This window comes from Lissotriton helveticus, chromosome 7 (genome assembly GCF_964261635.1).
Source record: "Lissotriton helveticus chromosome 7, aLisHel1.1, whole genome shotgun sequence".
NCBI classification, from domain to species: domain Eukaryota; kingdom Metazoa; phylum Chordata; class Amphibia; order Caudata; family Salamandridae; genus Lissotriton; species Lissotriton helveticus.
Window position 1 is genome coordinate 1,912,567,457 of NC_136068.1, and position 21,464 is coordinate 1,912,588,920.

Below are 21,464 nucleotides of genomic sequence, written 5' to 3' on the forward strand. Positions count from 1 at the left end.
GGTGTTCTCACGCCACTCCTATGGATTTTGGGTAATTTCCTGATTTCCCAAACCTGGGAATGAGCCAAAAAGATGCACGTTCCCAGGAAGGCGCAAAGAGGAGACATATCTTTATTTCTCCTTGTTACTTCCTCTTTCTGCAGCGCCCGTAGATAGAGGGATGTGCCTCTAAAGATTGTTTTTGTGCAGGAAGGTGCCCCGTCCCGCACAAAAGCAAGCCTGCACGCAACGCAGGTGCAAGGGTGCCCGCATGGCACTAGGCTACCAGAAGGGCACCAGCGCAGAGGCGAAGGAGAAGTGTGCGGTATGCCCTAAATTCAGTGCATCCCTGCCCTTTCCCAGTGATGCAGCGCAGCGAGGTGAGTTGCTGCAGTGTGCTACTTTGCCATAAATATGACCCGCCCTATGTGTAGAATGCTCGAGACATTCTTACAGTAGTACAGATTAACCTTAACATGCCCCTCTTCTCCTGCAGTCTCCTCGGTTTTATGTTTTGAGTTGTACAAAGAAACACAAGAAAATCCCTCTTTTGCATAATTATAATTCTGCAACACAAGCGCCGGATGCATTTCTCATAACCTGACAGCAACTTACCTGTTGGAGTCGGGGTGGCCCTGCAGGGGATCAGGCCAGCTAAGATGCCGACAGCCAGAGCAAACATCTTTACAAAGAAACCTCCGCCCTCGGAGCCGGATCTGGACGTCTCTGCGGACGCCTCGCAAGATGAAGTTCCCCTTCTGTGGAAATCCCAAAAAGGATATCTTTTTATAAGGCGGTTAATTACACAGTCGTGCAGGGTCACGTGACAGCCAGTAAAGCCATAGCGCCTTCCCCTGCACTTCTCCTCCCAGGCGCCAGTCCGGAGTTGTGAAATGTGCTCGCACCGTCTCTGCCTACACTTCGAGGCACGTGGAACTGCAGCCTGACGCCCACAGGGGGCGCACTGCTTCGCCGGGGGCAGAAGAGTTCAAAGCAGGGCGAGGTAGTGGCAAACTACTGGACTGCTCATGTCTCCTAGCTCCTGTGACGCGCAATGACGTAGGCACACGACGTGCTGTTCCTAAGAAGATGCTCTTAATCATTATTGCTTTCTGGTGAGGGCATTAATAGCGATTAACGTTCTCTTCCTTAATGCCTACTCTATAATGATGTGCCTGAGCTGAAGGTGAAGGTACATACTTAGGAGAAGTATTTAACAGTTCTGAACAACCATCAGTGTGTGTGCAATGGACCTACTGACACCCATCCCCTAATGTCCCTATTAGGTCTGGCATAGCCAAGAGCTTTTGATTTTGAAATCAATACAATACTTGCTTGAAGGGGTTTTCAGCCAGCTGCCCTTGCCCATTGGTCTGTTGTGGTGTCAATCACAAACAGTGTCCACCCACTACAGCACAAAGCATAAGGCAGGGGGTCAGCCAAATGTAGCTACTGCTCAACTTCATTGTGACTGGCTGCCTTTAGCCCTTTCATAGGGAGCACGTCCACACACAAAGCAGTTCCCTTCAGTCACAGTGTTTTTGTTTTTATTTCACTTTTGCGCTGCCCTTGTTTGTAGAGTCTGATGTGACAGTAAGATGTAGGAAACACTGGGAGCCCCTCTCTGTGCTTAATTCTTGGCCTACCCAGCTGGGAGAAGACACCTGACCACTGGCATTTGTGGAAAAGATTTTGGGTCGTATTTAATGTTTGCAGAACAAACACCAACGCAGAACATTATACAACATGTTTCAGAGGTCGTCCTAGCTACCCTTCTCATACACCCCAAGACCAGGGGAGCCAGACCGCAAAGAACTTTGAAAACGTAGCTGCATCCAAAATGTTTGAGGTCATTGACAGAGGTTCAAGGGCATAACCCCATGTCCCCTGTCAAACATCCCCCCATGTCCACATCTGTGGGAAAGACCCAACCAAGTTAGGGCTGTGCACTTATTCTGGTAGAGGGGGCTGGATATTGGGTTTCTGGTTGGGGTGAAGTCACAAGCAGACCCCAAATGAACCAGGCAGGTAGCTTGGCACAAGTAGTCAGGCTTGATTTAGAGGCGATGGGTAAAGTATCCATGCAGCACTTCAAACATACAATGAAAGGCAATATAAGAAAAATCCCACATCAAATTGGAAATGTAGAGTAAAATGTAATGAATTAATCCAGATCAAAATGGCAAAAATCAGTAGAACGGGAGATATGCAATTTAAAGGTTTAAGTGTAAAGAGCACCAAAAAGCGCAAAGCGTCAACTGGTTATCTGGTCATGCCAGACTGGGACTCACAACTTTAGACCGACCATAATGGAGCGCGGGTCTGATACAGGGACCAAGTTATGTCCGCTGAACAAATTACCTTAAATCCTAGTTGCAGAGTGCAGCAAAGTTCCATGTTGAGGTTGTGTCGCACTTCTGGGGACGATGCGAGCTCCTGAGAGAAGATGCATTGCGCACTGCTGGTTCACGGAAGTTGCAGTGGTGATGTGAGGCAATAGTTGTGAAAACAAGAGGTATCCCCGACTAAGATTCCTAAACTGGGATAAACAAATCAGTTGAAAGAAGAACATTTAGAAACATATATAAAACTATGGACCTAAACAGACACGATGTGGTAATTGATACCCTATTAAATCATATGATCAAATATCTATGATAAACAACAAACAAAAATTGAAAATCTCAATGTCCAATATTTATAATACTCCTGTCTTAGTACATGTTTATTCGTCACAGCAAGTATAGTGCAATAGCAATTATAAAACTCTTAGCCATGTTAATAATGATTGTAATTTGTTTCTCAAATGTGTCCAGTTAGAACTGATGAATTTTGAAAGTGACTATTGCACTATACTTGCTGTGACAGATTCTTTGAATCTGATAATAGGATATTCTCTTCTCTTTAAAGACACTAATGACATGCAAAATGGGCGTACCCAAACCGTTAGCGACTGAAAGCAGTCGAAAACTTCGCTATCGCCTATTCACAAGGCTGGCGTAGCGATGGAAATATTCCACCTATCGCCGAAAACTAACGCCTGCTCAGACCAGTTCTTAGCCATGTTATCCAATGGGAGGTGGATAACATGGCTAAGAGCATTTGGTCGCTAATGCATGAATATCGCTGAATTGTCAGCAATATTCATGCATTTCACACGATTTTTATCGCTTTTGAGATAAACCTTGATAATAGCAAGGTATCTCAGCAATAAAAACCATCGAAGCGTGGCGATGAAATTATTGCCGCTAACCCTGCTTAGCGATAAATATCGCTACTTCTTGGTAATTTGCCCCGCTATTTCTTGACAAGATTTCCCCTTCTTGTTGAGTAGGGCAGTAGAAATGTTGCCATTAAAGTCCCCAGCTATTACCATCGTGGTATACCCCCTTTCTACCAAAATTAATTCAATTTTCTTGAATGCATTCGTCACTAAGTGAACCTTCGAGGTGCCAAGCGGGTAATAAATATTAAAAAGCAGAAAAATTGAAAAAGGGACCATTCTTTCTTTCTGATACTTGATGCTGATGCATTGCAGATTTGGGAGAGAAAGATCGATTTATTCTGGGTTCCAGTCAGTATTCTCTCTTAATAGGGTTACTAGGCCTCCTTTTGAATGGCCTCGTCTAGAGGCTTCTGCTGCTTTGACAAAAACAAAGTAACCCCTCTGAGCAAAAGACGCTAAGGACCACATTTCTTGCAATAGTACAATAGACAGAGAATTTTCCAGCACAAAAGCCATCTTTTCAGTAGTCATTCCTGCTATATTCCATGACACTATTATTTGCTACTCGCTAAAAAGGCAATTTCTGATGTGCAGTGGCAGTTCTGATGGCCTAAAGGGTTACGATATGAAGTCCTATGCCGGCGATGTGCCTTCCAGCCATTCCAATGCATATCTTTAGGCTGAGATGTGTCACGCTGTGTTGGTTCTATTTGGCTGGCAGAGCACCTTCAAGCCCACTTCCAAAGGTTCAGTACTGGTGTGGTACCACTTGGGACGCAAGATTCACAACTGGCAGACTCCAGGTGCTGGGTTCAAGGTGATCGGAGCCTGCTCTGTCCCTGAGTCTCTGCTCAGGAGGAGAGCCAATGAGCCCTTGGAATCACACTGGTAGTCCTGGGCTCAAGATGCAAGCCTAGTCCTACTCACTGAAGCAGCAGAGCAGCAGGGCAGATGGCCAGCACAGCAGGAAAGCAATGTGGCAGCCCTTTTGGCCGCAAAGCAGCACAGCAATCCTTCTTCTGACTCTTCCACAGGTCCAGGTATGTACTGAAGAGTTGGGTCTGAGGCTCCATTACTTTATACCTGTTGACGATTTTAAAGTAGAAGAAGGGTCTAAAGATTTCCACCCCTGAGGTGATTGGAATTTTCTGCCTACCTGCTGTGGCCCCAGTTTGTCTGGGGTCACAAAAGACGAGTGTTAAATCCTTCATGAAAGTGCTCAAGCAGAGCCTTTGTGATGGGCACTCAGAGATGGACTATCATGGAACACATATTTCCCCTTTGTCACATTGTCTGGGAGCAATAAAAGGATTTATTGCCAGCTACACCTAGTCATGTGACCCAGGATACAGGCTGCAGGCACTAAATGGTTAGGACAAGGAAATGACAACTTTCTAAAAGTGGCATATTCAGCATTGTGACTAAAAATCCAACTTTACCATTAAAGAGGGGTTTAAATTATAGTTTTTTAGATGGCAAACTCGACCTCCCTACCTGCTCCCATACGATAGTTAGCATTTATTAAATGTAATAAAGTAACTCAATGTTACCTTATAGGAGAAGCAGGCCTCGCAGTATTGAAAAACACATTTTAGGGTTTTTCGCTACCAGGACATGTAAAATGTAAAAGTACACATCGCTACATAGCCAAGATGGAAGAGGCATCCTAAAGGACCTCCTTGATAATCCTATGCCATCTGGAACCCTGCATCCTCTGCATGCCTGATTGCCCCCTGGATATACCCTGACTGCAGGGGTGGCCGCGATTGAGATGAGAGCCGCACACTGACTACAGTGCTCTGCTGGCTTCCCTGAGCCGCACCACCTTCCGGATACTTAAGATGATGGCTGCCTGAGGCCTACAACACTAGCGCTGCACCTTCATGGCTGTGGTGGTCTGTAGCAGGCTGGAAGCCTTGACAGCGACTACCAGACCCTGCTCTGAGAAATGCCTGCCTCTGTGGTGGATTGCCTGCACCCGACGCAGCACCGTGCTTCTCCAACCTCGCGACCAGGTCTGAGTGGTGCTGACGGAGCCGCAGACTGTGCTGCTACCAGTAACGCCACAAGGGTGTTTACCGAAGCCTTGATGGTCTGCGAGCAGCTTACAGTGGGAGATCTGCCTCCTCTGCCCAGGTAAGGTCAGGGGTGCCCGGAGGGCAAATGGTGGTCACGCTCAGGGAAAGAGGCATGGCCACACGATACAGCCAATCTCCTGTGGCGATCCTGCATGCCTTTGCCTCCGCAGGCATGATCTGGCAGTGAGAGGAAGGATATGCCTTGCTACCGGTTATGCAGGCCAGAAGACTTACTCTCTGGGACCAACTCCAGATTGACCTCCTTTAGATAGGACCCAGGGTGCTCACCAGTTAAAGGACATAACATCATTGCCTTCTGAGCCATCTGCTCCCAAGCAGCTCAACTCCTGCAAGGACCCCAGACCTTTTGACACCAATGAGCCCTGAGGGCCTTCTTGCTCCTCCACAGCAGACCTGGCTCCTAGGAGACACAACATTTTCACCTTATGTCATCAGCCACGATAGGCGTTCCCTTCAGCTGCGTCACCCATTTAACTCTACTTCCCCCACTCTCTCTATCACTTATCTGCCTACAATGCCTACAAATGATATGACCCCTGGAACTATCCAGGGGGCAGCAACAGTGCTCTGCTTGTCAATGAATACTCCCCTGACTGCTCGTGCTGCCCTTGACCAAAGGCAACTGGGTCGGTGGGGGACTTCACTATCTGCCCTGAAAGTCTCGACACCTGAAGTGACCCAGACCATGGCGGATGACGGACGCTTCACTCTCCTTCACCCTGCACTCCTGAGGTGCTGACATGGTGATCGATCCCCTTGACAATGGGTCAAGACAAGCCGCTGGTGTCAGGATCCCAATCAAAAAGTGACAAATTCACCGTCAACGTTCCTGAGGGCACCTAACGATCTACAGGCAGTGACCTCCCTCCAGTGCCTTCTGCTTCTCCGGAAACGCAAGGCTTGCACAACGCCGTTCAGACATCCTGAGAAGCCCTGGAGTCAAAATTTGGTGAAGTTGGTAGTAATGTGGCCTTCTTTTGCCAAGACCTCCACAAAGGGTTGGGCAGGTTACGGAGCTGGAGGGCTGTGTTTCCACCCTCGATGATGATGCCTGTGACCTCAAATCCAAGGTGAGTCTCTTACTCGCGACTGGTCGAACCTTAGAGACTAGAGCAGAAGATGCTGAAAACTGCTCTCGGAGGAACATTCTGCAAGTGGTGGGCTTTCCAGAGGGAGTTGAGACTCCTCAACCGACCTTTATAGAAGACTGGTTTTGCTCCTGGATGCCGGAGGTATCTCTGTTGCCATGCTTCGTGGTGGAGCCGGCACATCCCTTATTAAAGTAGCAGACTCTTGCGAGGACCCCACTTGGTCATTAATTGTTAAAATCCTGAATTCTCTGGACTGAGATTCAATTCTACACAAGGCCTGCACCTATGCAAACTCCTCTACCAAGCAACTGAGATCATGGTCTTCCCAGACTATACCAGAACAATACAATGACAGCGTAAATCCTTTGCTGCTGTAAAGCAAAAACTCAGAGCGATGTCCAATCCATATTTGCTACTTTTCCCTGCCAGACTACGGGTTGTTGACAACTCACAATCCCAGTTCTTTGAAACCCCAGAACCCTCCTGGGAATGGGCCACTGAGCAAAGATCCCTCCATGAATGGTACCTCCCTGGGCGATGGTTCGCAAAAGAGTCTCAACCCCCTAGATCAGCTAACATTTGTTTCAAGACTCGCCTTAGTCCAAACTACAAGGGGAGGAAGGGAAAATGAGGATGGTCTCCACCTTCCCTGGAGACTGATTCTGCAAACACCCACACGTAGATGAATGAGACCACTGTGCCTCACCCCTTTCAGGTGCTGCCTGGGGCTGAAGGAGGAGTGGTTTTTGATGACACAGACTGATTGCTGGGATCACAGTGACTCTAGACTGTTCTAAGAAGCCAAATGTATGCCCTTGACCCAGAGTGCCTAACAATGCCGTTATCCTATGAATCAGTTCATTACCCCAGAGGAGGTCCTATTCAAATGCCCAAATATGTTTCTTGCTGTTGCTCTGTGGTCGTGCTTCTCCAACCTCGCGACCAGGTCTGAGTGGTGCTGACGGAGCCGCAGACTGTGCTGCTACCAGTAACGCCACAAGGGTGTTTACCGAAGCCTTGATGGTCTGCGAGCAGCTTACAGTGGGAGATCTGCCTCCTCTGCCCAGGTAAGGTCAGGGGTGCCCGGAGGGCAAATGGTGGTCACGCTCAGGGGAAGAGGCATGGCCACACGATACAGCCAATCTCCTGTGGCGATCCTGCATGCCTTTGCCTCCGCAGGCATGATCTGGCAGTGAGAGGAAGGATATGCCTTGCTACCGGTTATGCAGGCCAGAAGACTTACTCTCTGGGACTGTAGGAAGGGGGAGTCTCTAGTTGGCGCAGTGCAGCACTGGCGACAAGCAGGGACTCTCTCTTCCCCGTCAGGGCTGAGGGTTACCTTCAAGACAACCTCTGCTTACCCTCTAGGTAGTGTGGCTTAAGCAGTCTTAGGCTAATCTCTGGGGCATGTAGGGTTAAACATTTGCAATATTACACCATCACAACCAACCCACCACACAATGACACCAAACTGTATTTGTAAAAATATAGGTTCTTTATATAAATTTCAAGCAGGCTTGTAAATACAGTCTTGGTTCACTTTAAAACGGTTCCAGTGTACTTTAGATTCAGTTGCCACAGTTCTTTCTTAGCAATAAGCAATCTTTGTTTAGTGTTTCTTACAGACAGTTCTTATTCAGCTTATTTCCCCCAAAAACGGGGATTCCAGGCTCCTCACGATACTTTTCTCCTTCCTGATTATCAACCAGGATTCCCCCAGCTGTCCGCGGCCTCTCCGTGCCCCTGTGTGACCTCGTGATAGCAAAAACGGGCCCGGTCTGCCTCCTCTCACGCTTCTGGCGGGGAGCGGCGGCCGGGGAATCAGCGCCTGCCTTTCAGGGCGGCTGCGCGGCTGACAGGGGGAGAGAGCGGGGGCCCGGGGAGCGCTCCACACGCAGCTCCGAGGGCAGGGCGAGAAACAGTACCTTTGCTGGGGAGTTGGCTGGGCGCAAGTCAGCGCTGTAGTCCGCGTCGCGTTGTCTTCCGTCCGGGGTCAGGAGCGAGCGGCGGCTCGGCTCCGGCTCGGGGGTTGGCGGTGCGGCGCGGGCCGGGCTGCGCTGGGCAAGCGCCTCGGGATTTCCTGGCGGGAGGGCACACACAGAGGGCGGTGATCCTTGGCGCAGGCCTCTTTGGATCCAGGCGACGATCAGGTGCCCCACGCAACAGCTGTGTCAGCGGCGGCGCGTTTAGGGGCACAAAACTCGAAGGGGTGCAAGCAGGCACCGGGCGCCACCTTCTCTTCACGATGCGAGCTGCAGCTCGGGGCCAGTCACGGTGTTTGGATCAGCTGGGCTGGTCGTCACGTTGCTTCTGGGCCAGGCAGGCGGCAGTCACTTTGTTTAGAGCGAGGGCAGCTCCCAGAGTGGTGCTAGAAAGCGCGATTGTTAGGGCGCGCTCTGCTTTTCCTGGAGGGGCTCGCAAAAGGGAAACAGCGTCTTGCAGTGGTTCCTCTGTCAGGGGGTAGCGCTCACTGTTCCTGGAGCGCTGGTCAGGGGGCAAGTTCACAGGCAAGCCCTTGGAGATCTCTCAGCAGAGTTTGGCACAAAGTAAATTAAAAGCAAACAAAGTCTCTTGTAGTCTTTTCTTTCCTCTCCTTCTGCAGCAAGGCACCAGACACAGGCCAGAGACAGCACTCCTCCTTGTCCTTCCAGGTCCTTCTCTTCGGGCAGAGTCTCTTCTGTAGCACAAACAGGATCTAATTTACAAGGAGCAGGGCTCCTTCTTTTATACCCAGTTTCTTTTGTTCTAGCAAGCCAGGGGGGCCTCTGCATAACTGCTCCAGTCTCTGAGCACTTGTTGTGGGTACTTGTGGCTTCTGCATGCAGTGTGAGGGCAGGCACATCAGCCGCTCCCCAGGGGGGCGGAGCCGGCATTGTGAGGACAGCAGTAGCCTGAGCACTTTGTTGACAAGCTTCGGTCCTTCCTGGGCCAGGTGCAGGCTGAGTCATCAGTCGCTCCCCAGGAGGGCGGAGCCAGCATTGTGGAGGCAGAGCACAGCCTGATGCATCATTCAGGGGAAACTCCCACCACCCATTAAAGGGGTCATCTGGCTATTCACTACCTGTCAACTCCCAGCCCTGTCACTCACACACACCAGACAGTCAGATCCACATCCAAGCAGAGGCGGGCTGAAATGGTTAGGCCAGCAAATGCTAACTTTCTAAAAGTAGCATTTGCAAACACAGGATATTAAAATAAACTTTACTAAAAGAAGTATTTTATTATTTAGTTTAGTTTAGTTTAAAGGAGTTTATAAAGCGCCTGGTGACGCCTCCCGGCGTGTCCCCGCGCTGTTTCTGAGTTCAGGCATACTAAACATTAATTTCTACCATGTTCCCTGAGCCTGCTGGGATTATAGAGTGTAACAATTCCAGCAGCCCATCTGGCCTAGAAGGGAACAGGTAGCCTTACAATAGTGAAAAACGAATTTGGCAGTAATTCACTATTAGAACATGCCACACACATCAGGGCATGTTCTACCTTATACTTACAATGCACCCTGCCCTCAGGCCTACCATAGGGGTGACTAATATGAAGTTTAAGGGAAGGTTTAGGGGCTGGCAAGTGTGGGCACTTGCCCAGCCAGCATGACAGTACCAGACTGCACGCAGGTTCTGCAATGGCAGACCCTAGGCACATTTTAAGGCTGCTTCTGTGGGTGGCGCAACCAGCGCTGAAGGCCCACTAGCAGTATTGGCATTCACAAGCCCTGGCACTCCTGGTGCACTTTACTAGGGACTAACAGTAAATCCAATGAACCAATCATGGACATCAATCACATGTACATTTTACAGTAGGGAGCACTTGCACTGCGGCACGGGTTGGCCGTGGCGCAGTGCCCTGAGTAGCAGACACCAGCAAAACATTTGAGGCACAACAGCAAAAAGTGGAAGGGAAACTCACGCCAAGGTGCCAGGTCTAACACGTGTCCCCTCCAGCTGAAATGTGGGGGGAACTACCCTTCCCCAGGGAGTTCCTCATTACTAAGGCGGAAAAATCTGGACAGACCATCAGCGTTGGCGTGATCTGTGCCAGGGCGGTGTTCCACCGTGAAGTCCATACCCTGTAGGGAGATGGACCACCTCAACAGTTTTGGGTTCTCACCCCTCCTTTGCATCAACCATCTGAGGGGCCTGTGGTCTGTCTGAACCCGGAAGTGAGACCCAAACAAGTAGGGTCTTAGCTTCTTCAGTGCCCAGACCACAGCAAATGCTTCTCGCTCTATTGCACTCCACCTACTTTCCCGTGGAAGTAACCTCCTACTGATGAAGGCTACGGGTTGGTCCCAGCCCTCCTCAGTCATCTGTGAGAGAACAGCCCCTACACCATGCTCTGAAGCGTCTGTTTGCACTATGAATTCCTTGGAGAAATCAGGAGCCAGTAGCACGGGCGCCGTGCACATGGCAGTCTTCAGGGTGTCAAAAGCCTTTTAACAGGTGTCAGTCCAAATCACATTCCTGGGCTGCTTCTTAGACGTCAGCTCTGTCAAGGGGGTCACAATAGTGCCATAGCCCTTGACAAACCTCCTGTAATACCCAGTGAGCCCCAGGAAGGCTCTCACTGCAGTCTGGGTCTTGGGGGGTTCCCAAGCCAGGATGGTTTAAATTTTGGATTGCAAGGGTGCCACCTTGCCACTCCCCACTTGGTGTCCCAAGTACACCACTGAACCCTGCCCAATCTGGCACTTGCTTGCCTTGATTGTGAGGCCTGCCTTGCGCAGCGCCATCAACACTTCCCAGAGGTGCCGCAGGTGTTCTGGCCAGGTGCCACTGAACACTGCGATGTCATCCAGGTAGGCGGCACTGAACTCATCCAGCCCGACCAACACCTGGTTGACCAACCTCTGAAAGGTGGCAGGGGCATTCTTCATCCCAAATGGCATAACCCGGAACTGGAAATGCCCATCTGGTGTGGAGAATGCGGACCTCTCCTTTGCCCCATCGGTCAAGGCGATCTGCCAGTACCCAGACGTTAAATCAAACGTGCTGAGGAACCGAGCAGCCCCTAGCCGATCAATGAGCTCATCAGCTCTGGGGATAGGGTGCGCGTCAGTCTTGGTGACTGAATTGAGTCCTCTGTAGTCCACACAGAACCGGAGTTCAGGTGTGGCTCCCGGCGCAGCAGCCTTTGGGACCAAGACCACGGGGCTGGACCAAGGACTGCTGGAAGACTCAACCACCCTAAGAGCAAGCATCTTGGAGACCTCCTCCTGGATGCAGGCCCTGACCCTGTCAGTCACTCTGTAAGCTTTATGCTTCACAGGTAAGCTGTCTCCTGTGTCCACATCATGGACGCACCAATCTGTGACACTAGGAACCAGGGAGAACAGATCTGGAAACTGCCCCAGCAATTGGCGGCAGTCTTCCTGTTGCTCAGGGGTCAGGGTGGGTGAGAGGTTAACTCCATCCACTGACCCATCCTTCTCACAGGCCACTAAGAGGTCAGGAAGAGGCTCAGACTCCTCTTCCATTCCATCATCAGTGGCCAACAGCATGCCCACTTCGGACCGTTTCAAGTGGGGCTTGAGGCGGTTGACATGTAGGACCCGTAAAGGATTCCTGGGCGTCTTCATGTCCACCAAGTATGTCACTGAGCTCTTGCGCTCCACAACCTCAAATGGGCCTGTCCACTTATCCTGAAGTGCACAGGGTTCCACTGGGGCCAAGACATACACCTCTTGTCCAGGTTGAAGCACTACCAGAGTGGCATTCTGGTCATACCACCGCTTCATCTCATCCTGGCTAGCTTCCAGATTTGCCTCAGCAAGTTGTCTGAAGCGCCTGGTTTGGTTTCTGAAGGCCAGCATGTAGCTATATACATTCTGGGGAGGTTTCCTGGGAGATTGCTCCCAGCCTTCCTTTACCAAACTCAGTGGTCCTCTCACGGGGTGACCATACAGCAGCTCAAAGGGGCTGAACCCTAGAGACTTCTGTGGCACCTCGCGGTATGCAAAGAGCAGGCATGGTAAGAGGACGTCCCACTTACGCCTCATTGGACCTTCCAGGCCCATGATCATGCCCTTCAGGGTTCGGTTGAACCTTTCAACCAACCCATTTCCTTGGGGATGGTAAGGTGTGGTGAACTTGTAGGTTACACCACACTCTTGCCAAAGGGACTTCATATACTTGGATATGAAGTTGGTCCCCCTGTCGCTCACCACCTCTAGAGGGAACCCCACTCTGGAGAAAATTCCCATCAGTGCACGCCCCACCACGGGGGCCGTCACTGTCCTCAGAGGGATGGCTTCAGGGTACCGGGTGGCATGATCCACCAAGACCAGGATGAACCTGTTGCCCATGGCTGTCTTGGGGTCCAGAGGCCCAACAATGTCAATACCCACTCGTTGGAATGGAGTACTGACCACAGGGAAGGGTTTGTGGAAAAGTAAATTTTGCCATGTTCTGTGTCCCTACGTGTCATCCATCATATGTTATGTGTGCATGATTAAATATGCATATGCATTCCCCATGTCCGATTAATGACGCAATTACAGTTGTGTCCACCTCTAGTATGCCAGTTTCCAGTTCTCGTGAATACTACGTATATCAGGCCTATGTAAAGCTACGTTGCCACGTTTCTCAGTGTGCACGTTATTCTATTATAAAGTCCCCGTTTCTAGGCCTCAAAAGGGCCTGGACACCAGATTCAGCTCCTGTCTCCTGAAGCCTCGCTGAGGAGCGATACAGCCCCCACCTGTATCCTCGACCCTTCACTTACTTCCTGCCTTGCAGTGCCCGGTCCAGCCTGGCTCAGCCTCTGAGTCTGCCAAAAGTATGTTATAGTTCCAGTTATCAGTTCAGTCCTCCTTCTCTGCATTCCTAAGCTACTGAACTGCATCAATAGTTTCCGTCATTGTCTAGCCTTCACGTCTCCACGTTAGAGAAATACTGCATTTAATGGTCATTTAATATTCTTCATCACGCACTACATGTAGAATAATGCATGGTCCAGTCTCAGAATCAAGTTAGCCTTTCCCCTCCTAACTTCTAGTTTATATCAACATGTTCTCTAAACATCAGATACTAGATACTGTTTAGGTACATGTCGCCCTGACTCTCCAGACTTCAGTCTCTGCTCCTAGCACAGAGTTCGTAGCCCCCAGCTTCTCCTAGTGATACGTCATTGCTAGTTTGCGCGCACCATCAGGTTAGAGGTCCCGGCTCCTTAGGTAGCCCCCTCCATGGTTTCCGCCCCATTCATGACATATTCTGTTACGTTTGCATCACATGTCTATGTATACGCCCAGTTACACCTACTTTCGCCCTTATCTTTCGCGACTGCTACGCGTCACGCCTTCTGCTCCACCCACTGCTACGCCTACTGCAATGCAATGCTATGTGTTTGCGTTATGTATATATGCTCATGTATTGTTATTAAAAGTCAGCGCGCTCATCCCAGATCCAGCCCCAGCAGCTGCTGGGCCCTGCCATCCTATTCCTATGCAGGTTGTCCTGTTCCTGTCCTTATGCTGTATTAAACCTGCAAAACTCCTACTACCTCGAATCTTGACTCTTATTTATTGAGCTATCTGTTATGATATATGTCTAGTCAAAAATAGGGTATTATTTATTTATTTACCACATAATGGCGCCCGAATAGGGACTTGCCCTTTCCCCACGCGTCGGTGAAGCCACGCCCACCCCCTGACCCTCTGCAGTCGTGACGGAACTCTTCTGTGCACCGGCAGATATTTCTGCTTCAAGTATCCCTCAGGCCCACGGAGGAGACGGAGGAGGCGGTCCAGCATCCAAACGAGACGGTGGAGGAACGCGGCGAGTCCCGACCAGAGCCCAAGCCAAGAGTCCAAGGTCCGAGGTATCCGGAGGCCCACCCGTAACTGAAGTCCGAAGTTCGTCGTCCGTCGTCGTAGCAGTCCAGTCCAGTCCGAGGTTTTCCGTTCTTGCTGCCCGGTGAGTACCATTACTGGGGTAGTATCTAGACAGGGTCAATCTAAATTGACTCTGGTCCGTGGGTTGGTGGTACACAGACTCACAAACGAAGTGTTCACCTAGGTGGATACGGGTCTTGATGCGTCCCTTTATGGGACCGGTATGTTCCGTACTGTTTCAGCAGTGCATCCAGTAACTCTAGTCTGTTCCGTTCTCGAGAAATTCTTGTGTTTCTGTTCTCAGTATTCCAGGTAATATTCTGTCCGAACTGTTATGTTATGATGTTGTTCAATGTATTTCCAATGTCGTGGTATGCCTGAATTGTTTTCCCAGTTGTTATTGTTCCTCGTGTATTGTATTGTGTTCCGATTCAAGTTTACAATGTCTCTCTTTTCGAGATTACGTCAGCTAAAAACTAGAAAGGGTTTGTTAGAAGAAGCAGTTCCTGTTCCGCCTAGGGACAGTCCAGGTCATTTTATGTATCAGAAGCATGGCATAAGCGCCATATTGTATCTAGATTTATGGGTAGAGTATACCAAACAGTTAGAAGAAAAGTATAGATGGCCCGTATCGGGTACATGGGATGCCGAATGCATCATGCGAGTAGAAGAAGCATTATGGAAAAAGAAAGCCAGACAGTCACAGAAAGATGCCATCGAGTTATGGCGCAAAGAAGCTCATAAAAGAACTGAAAAGGAAATCAGAAAGTCAGAATTAAGTAGAGAATCCTTAGAACGAGCACAAGAAAAAGAACTAATCGAGATAGGTGAACAAGTCAAAGCCGAACAGTCAGACAGACAGAGGCATGCCCTTATTAGGGGTATGTATCCTCTCCTTGCCGAGGGCTTGCCAAAAGCGACCCCAGAGGCATCCAGTAATTTCCCGCCACCATTAGTTCCGACCAAGCTACGTCACAAACAGACCGCAGCTGATATTTTTATTTCGTCCTATTTGGACGACACAGTCCCAGAATATGCAAATCCTGTTCGCGCTCCGCTAGTCCCTGTAAATCAGGCACTTCCCGCTCCTCCAGACACCGGGGTACCTGTTACGGTACCCCCGGTCCAGCCCGCCATACAAGTCCAGCCTACATTTCCATTTCCCACTCTGCCAGGACGAAGAGCCTCAGTAGACCTAGACTCCAGTTTAGGGGCCGCAGGGGGAGGTACTCCTCAAACCCCGCCGCCACACAAGCGTTTAACGACAGCCGAATTACATGCACAAGCGTCACAGCGTACGCCCAGACATCAGACTGTAGCAGAAATAAGAAAATCCCTTGCCGAATGCTGTTATGATCCAGTCCCAGGCGAGGATAATATGGTTTTATATTCATTCCGCGTAAGAAAGGTGGCCGAGTATCTAGTCACCTTACCGAATATGAAAGAAGATCTAGACAGAATATATCGTTTCATCCGTACAGGGGATGATCCAGAAAGTATTAGCGAGGCCATGTCTCAAAGGAAAGCCGAGATCCAGCTCATGATATTAAAGTTTCTGATCAATTGTCTAATAAGAGAACAAGATTACCCGTCTAAAGATCCGGCCGAAATGAGAACCCTGACAAGGTGGAGTGATAATATAGCCGAGGGTAAGCACAAGACCGTCGGTGCTATGGAGAGTATGTACAAGAAAATCCGTAGAGAAATAATAAAGATACACGAACAACGTAAAGCAGCACAAGTAAGCGAGAAAGAAAGTAACTCTGATACTGAAGAGGTAGAGGACGAGAATCCCGCCAGAATAGCGTATGTAGGAAAATCTAGACTTCCAGATCGCCATTTACGCCTAGAACACAAGTCTATTTTTCATTCTCCAGCACCAGAACAAGGTTCACTAGAACAAGTATTCCAAGCTACCGATCACATTCTGAAATCACGAATCGGTTACAGTGAGTTAAGTACCATGCATGAACAAGAACTAGCCCGATCAGCAGTCCGATGGATTACTGATTCTACCACTTTTCCAGACGAAATAGTGGCACAAATGTTTCTGAAAATGCCCCCAGCCGAACAACGACTGGTGGGTATGTATATGATTCAGCACCTCATTACTTTGTATGAGGGTCAACACTCTGATCCAGGCCCGTTACACGATGTCTTGAACGAGTTACTCCAGTATAGATGGAAAGGTCTAGGTACCGATTTAATTAGTGTCATTCTAGAACAGCGCCACAAATATAGAACGTTTTTGAACCCGCATTTTGTTCATGTCTCACCTCCAGAGAGTAAACCATTTTACATGGAGAGACAGAATCCGTTACGAGAAGTGCATCCAGTTATATGCTGTTCCCCAGAGGGAATACGATTGTTCCTACGTGACTTTAAGGGTCACTATGTATTACGAGATTTTGATTCAAGACTGTCTAATGTTCCGCAGCACTTATGGGCGCAAGGTCCAACTGATGTAGGTTACATGCAAATCACACCCTATCGTGTGACTCTCAAGCCAGGTGTAGTGTTACCACGAATCAGACAGTACAGATTGCCACCTGAGGCTGTAGCAGCCTTATCCAAAATTATTGACGAGCTTATTGCTCAAGGAGTGGTTGTAGAAACTGACTCCAACGTATGCAATTCTCCGATCATTCCAGTCATGAAACGTACTGATCCAAATGCACCCCCAGTATATCGATTAGTGATTGACCTACGAGAGCTTAATAAATGTATTATTCCGCAGTACCCAGTTGTCCCAGACATCTCTTCCCTATTAACGGCCATTGATTCCGAAGCCACGTTCTTCACTGTCATAGACCTCAAGAACGCATTTTTCAGTGTTCCTATTCATCCAGACAGCCAGTTCCTTTTCGGATTTTGTTTAAATGGAAGGAGCTATATGTTTACACGAGCTCCTCAAGGTTTCACAGAAAGTCCTAGTATTTACAGTCAAGCACTCAAGAGACAACTAGACAACATTCACATGCCAACTGACACTGCCCTGCTCCAGTATGTCGATGATCTACTGATCACAGCCCGTTCTGAACGTGCTTGCGAGCAAGCATCCCTTACAGTCTTGTATTTCCTAGCCGAGATGGGGCACAAGGTGTCCCCTTCTAAGCTTCAATTCTGTGTCCAGCAAGTGGTATACTTAGGACACTTACTGTCCAAGAGGGGTAGGCAGTTGACACCAGACCGTATCCAGTTAATAGCGAGTCTTCCTCAGCCCAAGACCCAGAAGGAGGTACGTGCTTTTATCGGCCTCACTTCTTACTGCAGACAATGGATTCCCCAGTATGCATTTCTAGCCAAGCCACTGATACAGTTAACGACACAGGAGGCAGCCGTATCGACTGTCCTCCCTTGGACATCTGAACATACACTTAGTTTCAATGAGTTAAAGAAATCTCTATGCCAAGCTCCAGTTCTAGCCACACCGAACTACAGTAAGCCTTTTACACTTTTTGTTACTGAACGCGAAGGTACAGCATTATCTGTTCTCACACAAGATCAAGCAGGACAATACAAGCCCTGTGCTTATTTTTCGAGCACATTAGATCCTGTAGCCCAGGCTCTGCCTGCGTGCCTCAAGTCAGTTGCAGCCACAGCACTAGCTATCAGACAAAGTGATTCCATAGTCTTAGGACATACCTTGACAGTACAAGTTCCACATTCCGTGGAAGTTCTTTTAAACCGAACACAAACTCAGCACTTGACAATTGCACGTTTAACAGGTTATGAATTGACACTGTTCCAGCCACACATAGAAATCAGACGCTGCAACATTTTAAATCCTGCTACATTGTTACCATCAGTTACTTCGAATCCTGACCCACATGACTGTGTGGAAGTAGTTAACATTACGACAAAGCCAAGACAAGATCTGACAGATACTCCGTTACCAGACCCCGACCTGACACTTTATGTGGATGGTTCATGTATGAGAACAAGTACAGGAGAACTAGTTGCCGCGTATGCAGTGACTACTGACACTGAAGTTATTGAAACACACCGTATTGATACCCTGTCCGCTCAAGCAGCAGAGCTAGTTGCTCTGACACAAGCCTGTATACACGCCAAGAACCAGAAAGTTAATGTTTACACAGATTCACGTTACGCATTCGGAGTTGTACACGACTTCGGAGTGCTCTGGCAGGAGAGAGGTTTCATGACTTCTCATGGAACCAAGATTCAGCATGGTCTCCTTATTCAAGCTCTGTTAGATGCCATACACTTACCGACATCTATCGCTATCATGAAGTGCAAAGCACATACGAAAGTTACTGACATTATTTCCCAAGGTAATGATCTAGCAGATCGCACAGCCAAGCTTACAGCACAGACTCTAGACATTCCAGTTAACATGACACACACTCCAGATCCGATTACATGTATGACAGTTAAGGACCCTACACAAGATGTCATAGATATCCAGTTACATGCTACTCCCGATGAAATCAAGAAATGGTCCGAACAAGGAGGGGTCCAGACAGATCAAGGATGGTTAACAAAGGGTAGAGCCACATGGTTTCTCCCCGACTCTATGGTTCAAGTCATTATCAATACCGCACATAGTCCAGCACATTTAGGAGAAAAGGCTATGTTAGACAGTATCCAGAACATTTGGTTCAACAAGCATTTACGAGCTGCAGCCAAGCAGAAAGTCCGTACCTGTATGATATGTTGTCAGTTTAATCCAGGTAAAAGTGTCCCGGTGGAACAAGGTGGATTCCAGCCCCCTGACCACCCTTTTGAAGTCCTCCAGATGGATTATATTCAGATGGAGCGATGTCGAGGTTTCAAGTATGTTCTTGTAGTTGTATGCGCTTTGTCCAGGTGGACAGAAGCATATCCAGTCCCAGATTACACAGCCGCGACCACTGCCAAGCAGTTGGTTCGTGAGTTCTTCCCTCGTTATGGACTCCCTAGAGTCGTATATTCTGATAACGGCCAGCCATTCTCATCTGAACTCATGAAGCATGTTTCCCTTTTGCTAGGGTACCAGTGGAAGTTTCATTGTGTACGCCATCCTGAAGCAGCCGGTCTCGTAGAGAGACATAACCAGACTCTGAAAATCCGAATCGCCAAAGTGTGTAAAGAAAAAGGTGTGGACTGGCTAGTAGCTCTGCCAGTCGCTTTATTTTATATGCGCATGGTCGCACATTCCAGATCAGGTCTGTCCCCGTATGAGGTCGTATTCGGCCGCCCCCCTAACATGTGGGGTACTCCTAGACCCCGAAGTATTACCGATGTTTCAAGTAATATGCTGACAGATTACCTAGCTTCCTTGATGTCTGCCCTCAACTCATGTCGTTCACAGGTTGCCGCCGCATTTCCAGACAATACCGAGGTGGCACCGCATGAAATCGTTCCAGGATCCATGGTGATGGTCCGCAACTTTGACAGATCAAGTCCGCTGGAGCCTCGTTGGAAAGAGCCCCGACAGGTCCTCCTCACCACCCGTACAGCCGTGAAGTTGGAAGGACGCAAAGGCTGGGTACACCTTTCTCATGTCAAACTTTTTAATGGACTGAAACCCGTCTTAAAGAACATTTCCCAGGATTTGAAGGATTGCCAAAGCATTGTTCTCAAGGACTGTCCCGCAAAAGACATTGCTACAACCCCTCCCCTGTTAGAGAAAACTCCGCAACAGGAGTATAAGCTAAAACTCCGGTCTAGTAAAATAAGTCAGTCAGTTTGATTGTCTAAGTCCTCCCCTAGGTGAAACGGTTAGACTGTTTCTGACATGTATAAAATAGACCCCCATAGTGAGAGAGTTAGTCAAAACTCAATCCGATGTATCGTTTTTCTATGTTTCATATTGTTTCTCAGCATTATGATTTCCTGCACCAGTTATGCATTTTTCTTGTATTTCCCAGTTCTTCATGTAAATAAGTCTGCTAATGCTACAGTAGAGCACACGTTTAGTGACCTGCCTCCTCATGAACTCTCTTACCGCCTCGCTATGCGAAATAACTCATTTATCCGCATGTTACATTACTCACACCAGACCAGCAATGCCACTAATTGTTGGGTGTGTGGTCGACTCCCCCCTTTCCAGATACCGAAGGGAGTTCTGCCACTTTTTCCTTATCCATTCTTACATAATGGTTCGTGTGGAGCATGGTCCACGTTAACGTCATCCTCAACAGATATGTCTTTTCTTAACAGTACATGTTTCCCAGACAAGCAAGGTCTTCCCCACAGAACAGGTTTAGATCTAGAAAATGAAGTGTATAATTTAGGTAATTATTCTTCGAATTTTATGGTCCTGAATGTTCAGTCTGATACTACTCCAGACTTACCTGCTATTTCAGTACTGCCAGTCGAAGGTGAATTATGTGTCCGAAATAATGGTTCCGTACATGTAGGACATAGTGATTGTACTACTATTGTCAAGTATAGTGACAGTGGGAAATCTATCTTCAAAGCTTCACGTCATTCTTATTTTATTTGTGGTCAAACTGCATATGTTCGTCTGCCCCTCGATTGGGAGGGAACCTGTTACATTGCCTTCCTACTGCCACCTGTTTTCCTAGCCCCACCTGATTATCATAGAAACACACATCTAGTACACATTAGACATAAAAGGGAGTCCCCAATTGTCGATTATACTGAAACTGCTCTAGAACAGTATACAGATTTCAACAGAGGTTTCTTCTTCTTTATAGGACCTATCCAGAATAGTAAGTTAATCCGTAGATTAACCAGAACCCTCGAAGCTGTAGTAAATGAGACTGCCTCTGCTCTAGGTAACTTAACCGAAGAGCAATCTGCTATGAGATTTGTCGTTTTACAGAATCGTCTCGTCCTTGACGTCATACTGGCCGATAGGGGCGGGGCCTGTAGAGTCATCGGATCTAGTTGCTGCATTTTCATTCCAAATAACGCGCCGTCTGTTTATTCAGCTATAACCAGACTCCATAAAATTGCCCATCTGTTACACCAAGATCCAGGCACCTGGACATGGTCCGGTTGGTTCTGGAATATAATTTCCGCATGGGGATGGAAAGTCTTGTCCTTTCTAGGTATTGCAGTAGCGATCATATTCAGCTGCTGTCTCTGTATACAATGTGGCCCTGCGATTTGCGGCATTTGTGCTACCTCTTGTATTCCTAGTCCCAAGCCCCGTTCTAAATCCCGTTCCAGGATAATTCGAGACGAGCAAATGATACTGTATGAAATGATAGATGGTATCATGAATATTGATGTTTCCTGATGGAAACGTAGTGACAAGGAGGGAATGT

General features: G+C 48.5%; 1 protein-coding gene across 1 annotated transcript in view; it reads right to left on the reverse strand.

Moving 5' to 3' along the window:
- LOC144767866 (scavenger receptor cysteine-rich domain-containing group B protein-like) overlaps positions 1–735 on the reverse strand; it is a 182,309-nt gene extending 181,574 nt beyond the window's left edge. Inside the window, exon 1 of the mRNA XM_078651225.1 lies at positions 595–735. Within this exon, the coding sequence (XP_078507351.1) occupies positions 595–661 (67 nt within the window). The 5' untranslated portion in view covers positions 662–735. The remainder of the gene's footprint in view (positions 1–594) is intronic.
- Positions 736–21,464: the final 20,729 nt, after the last annotated feature.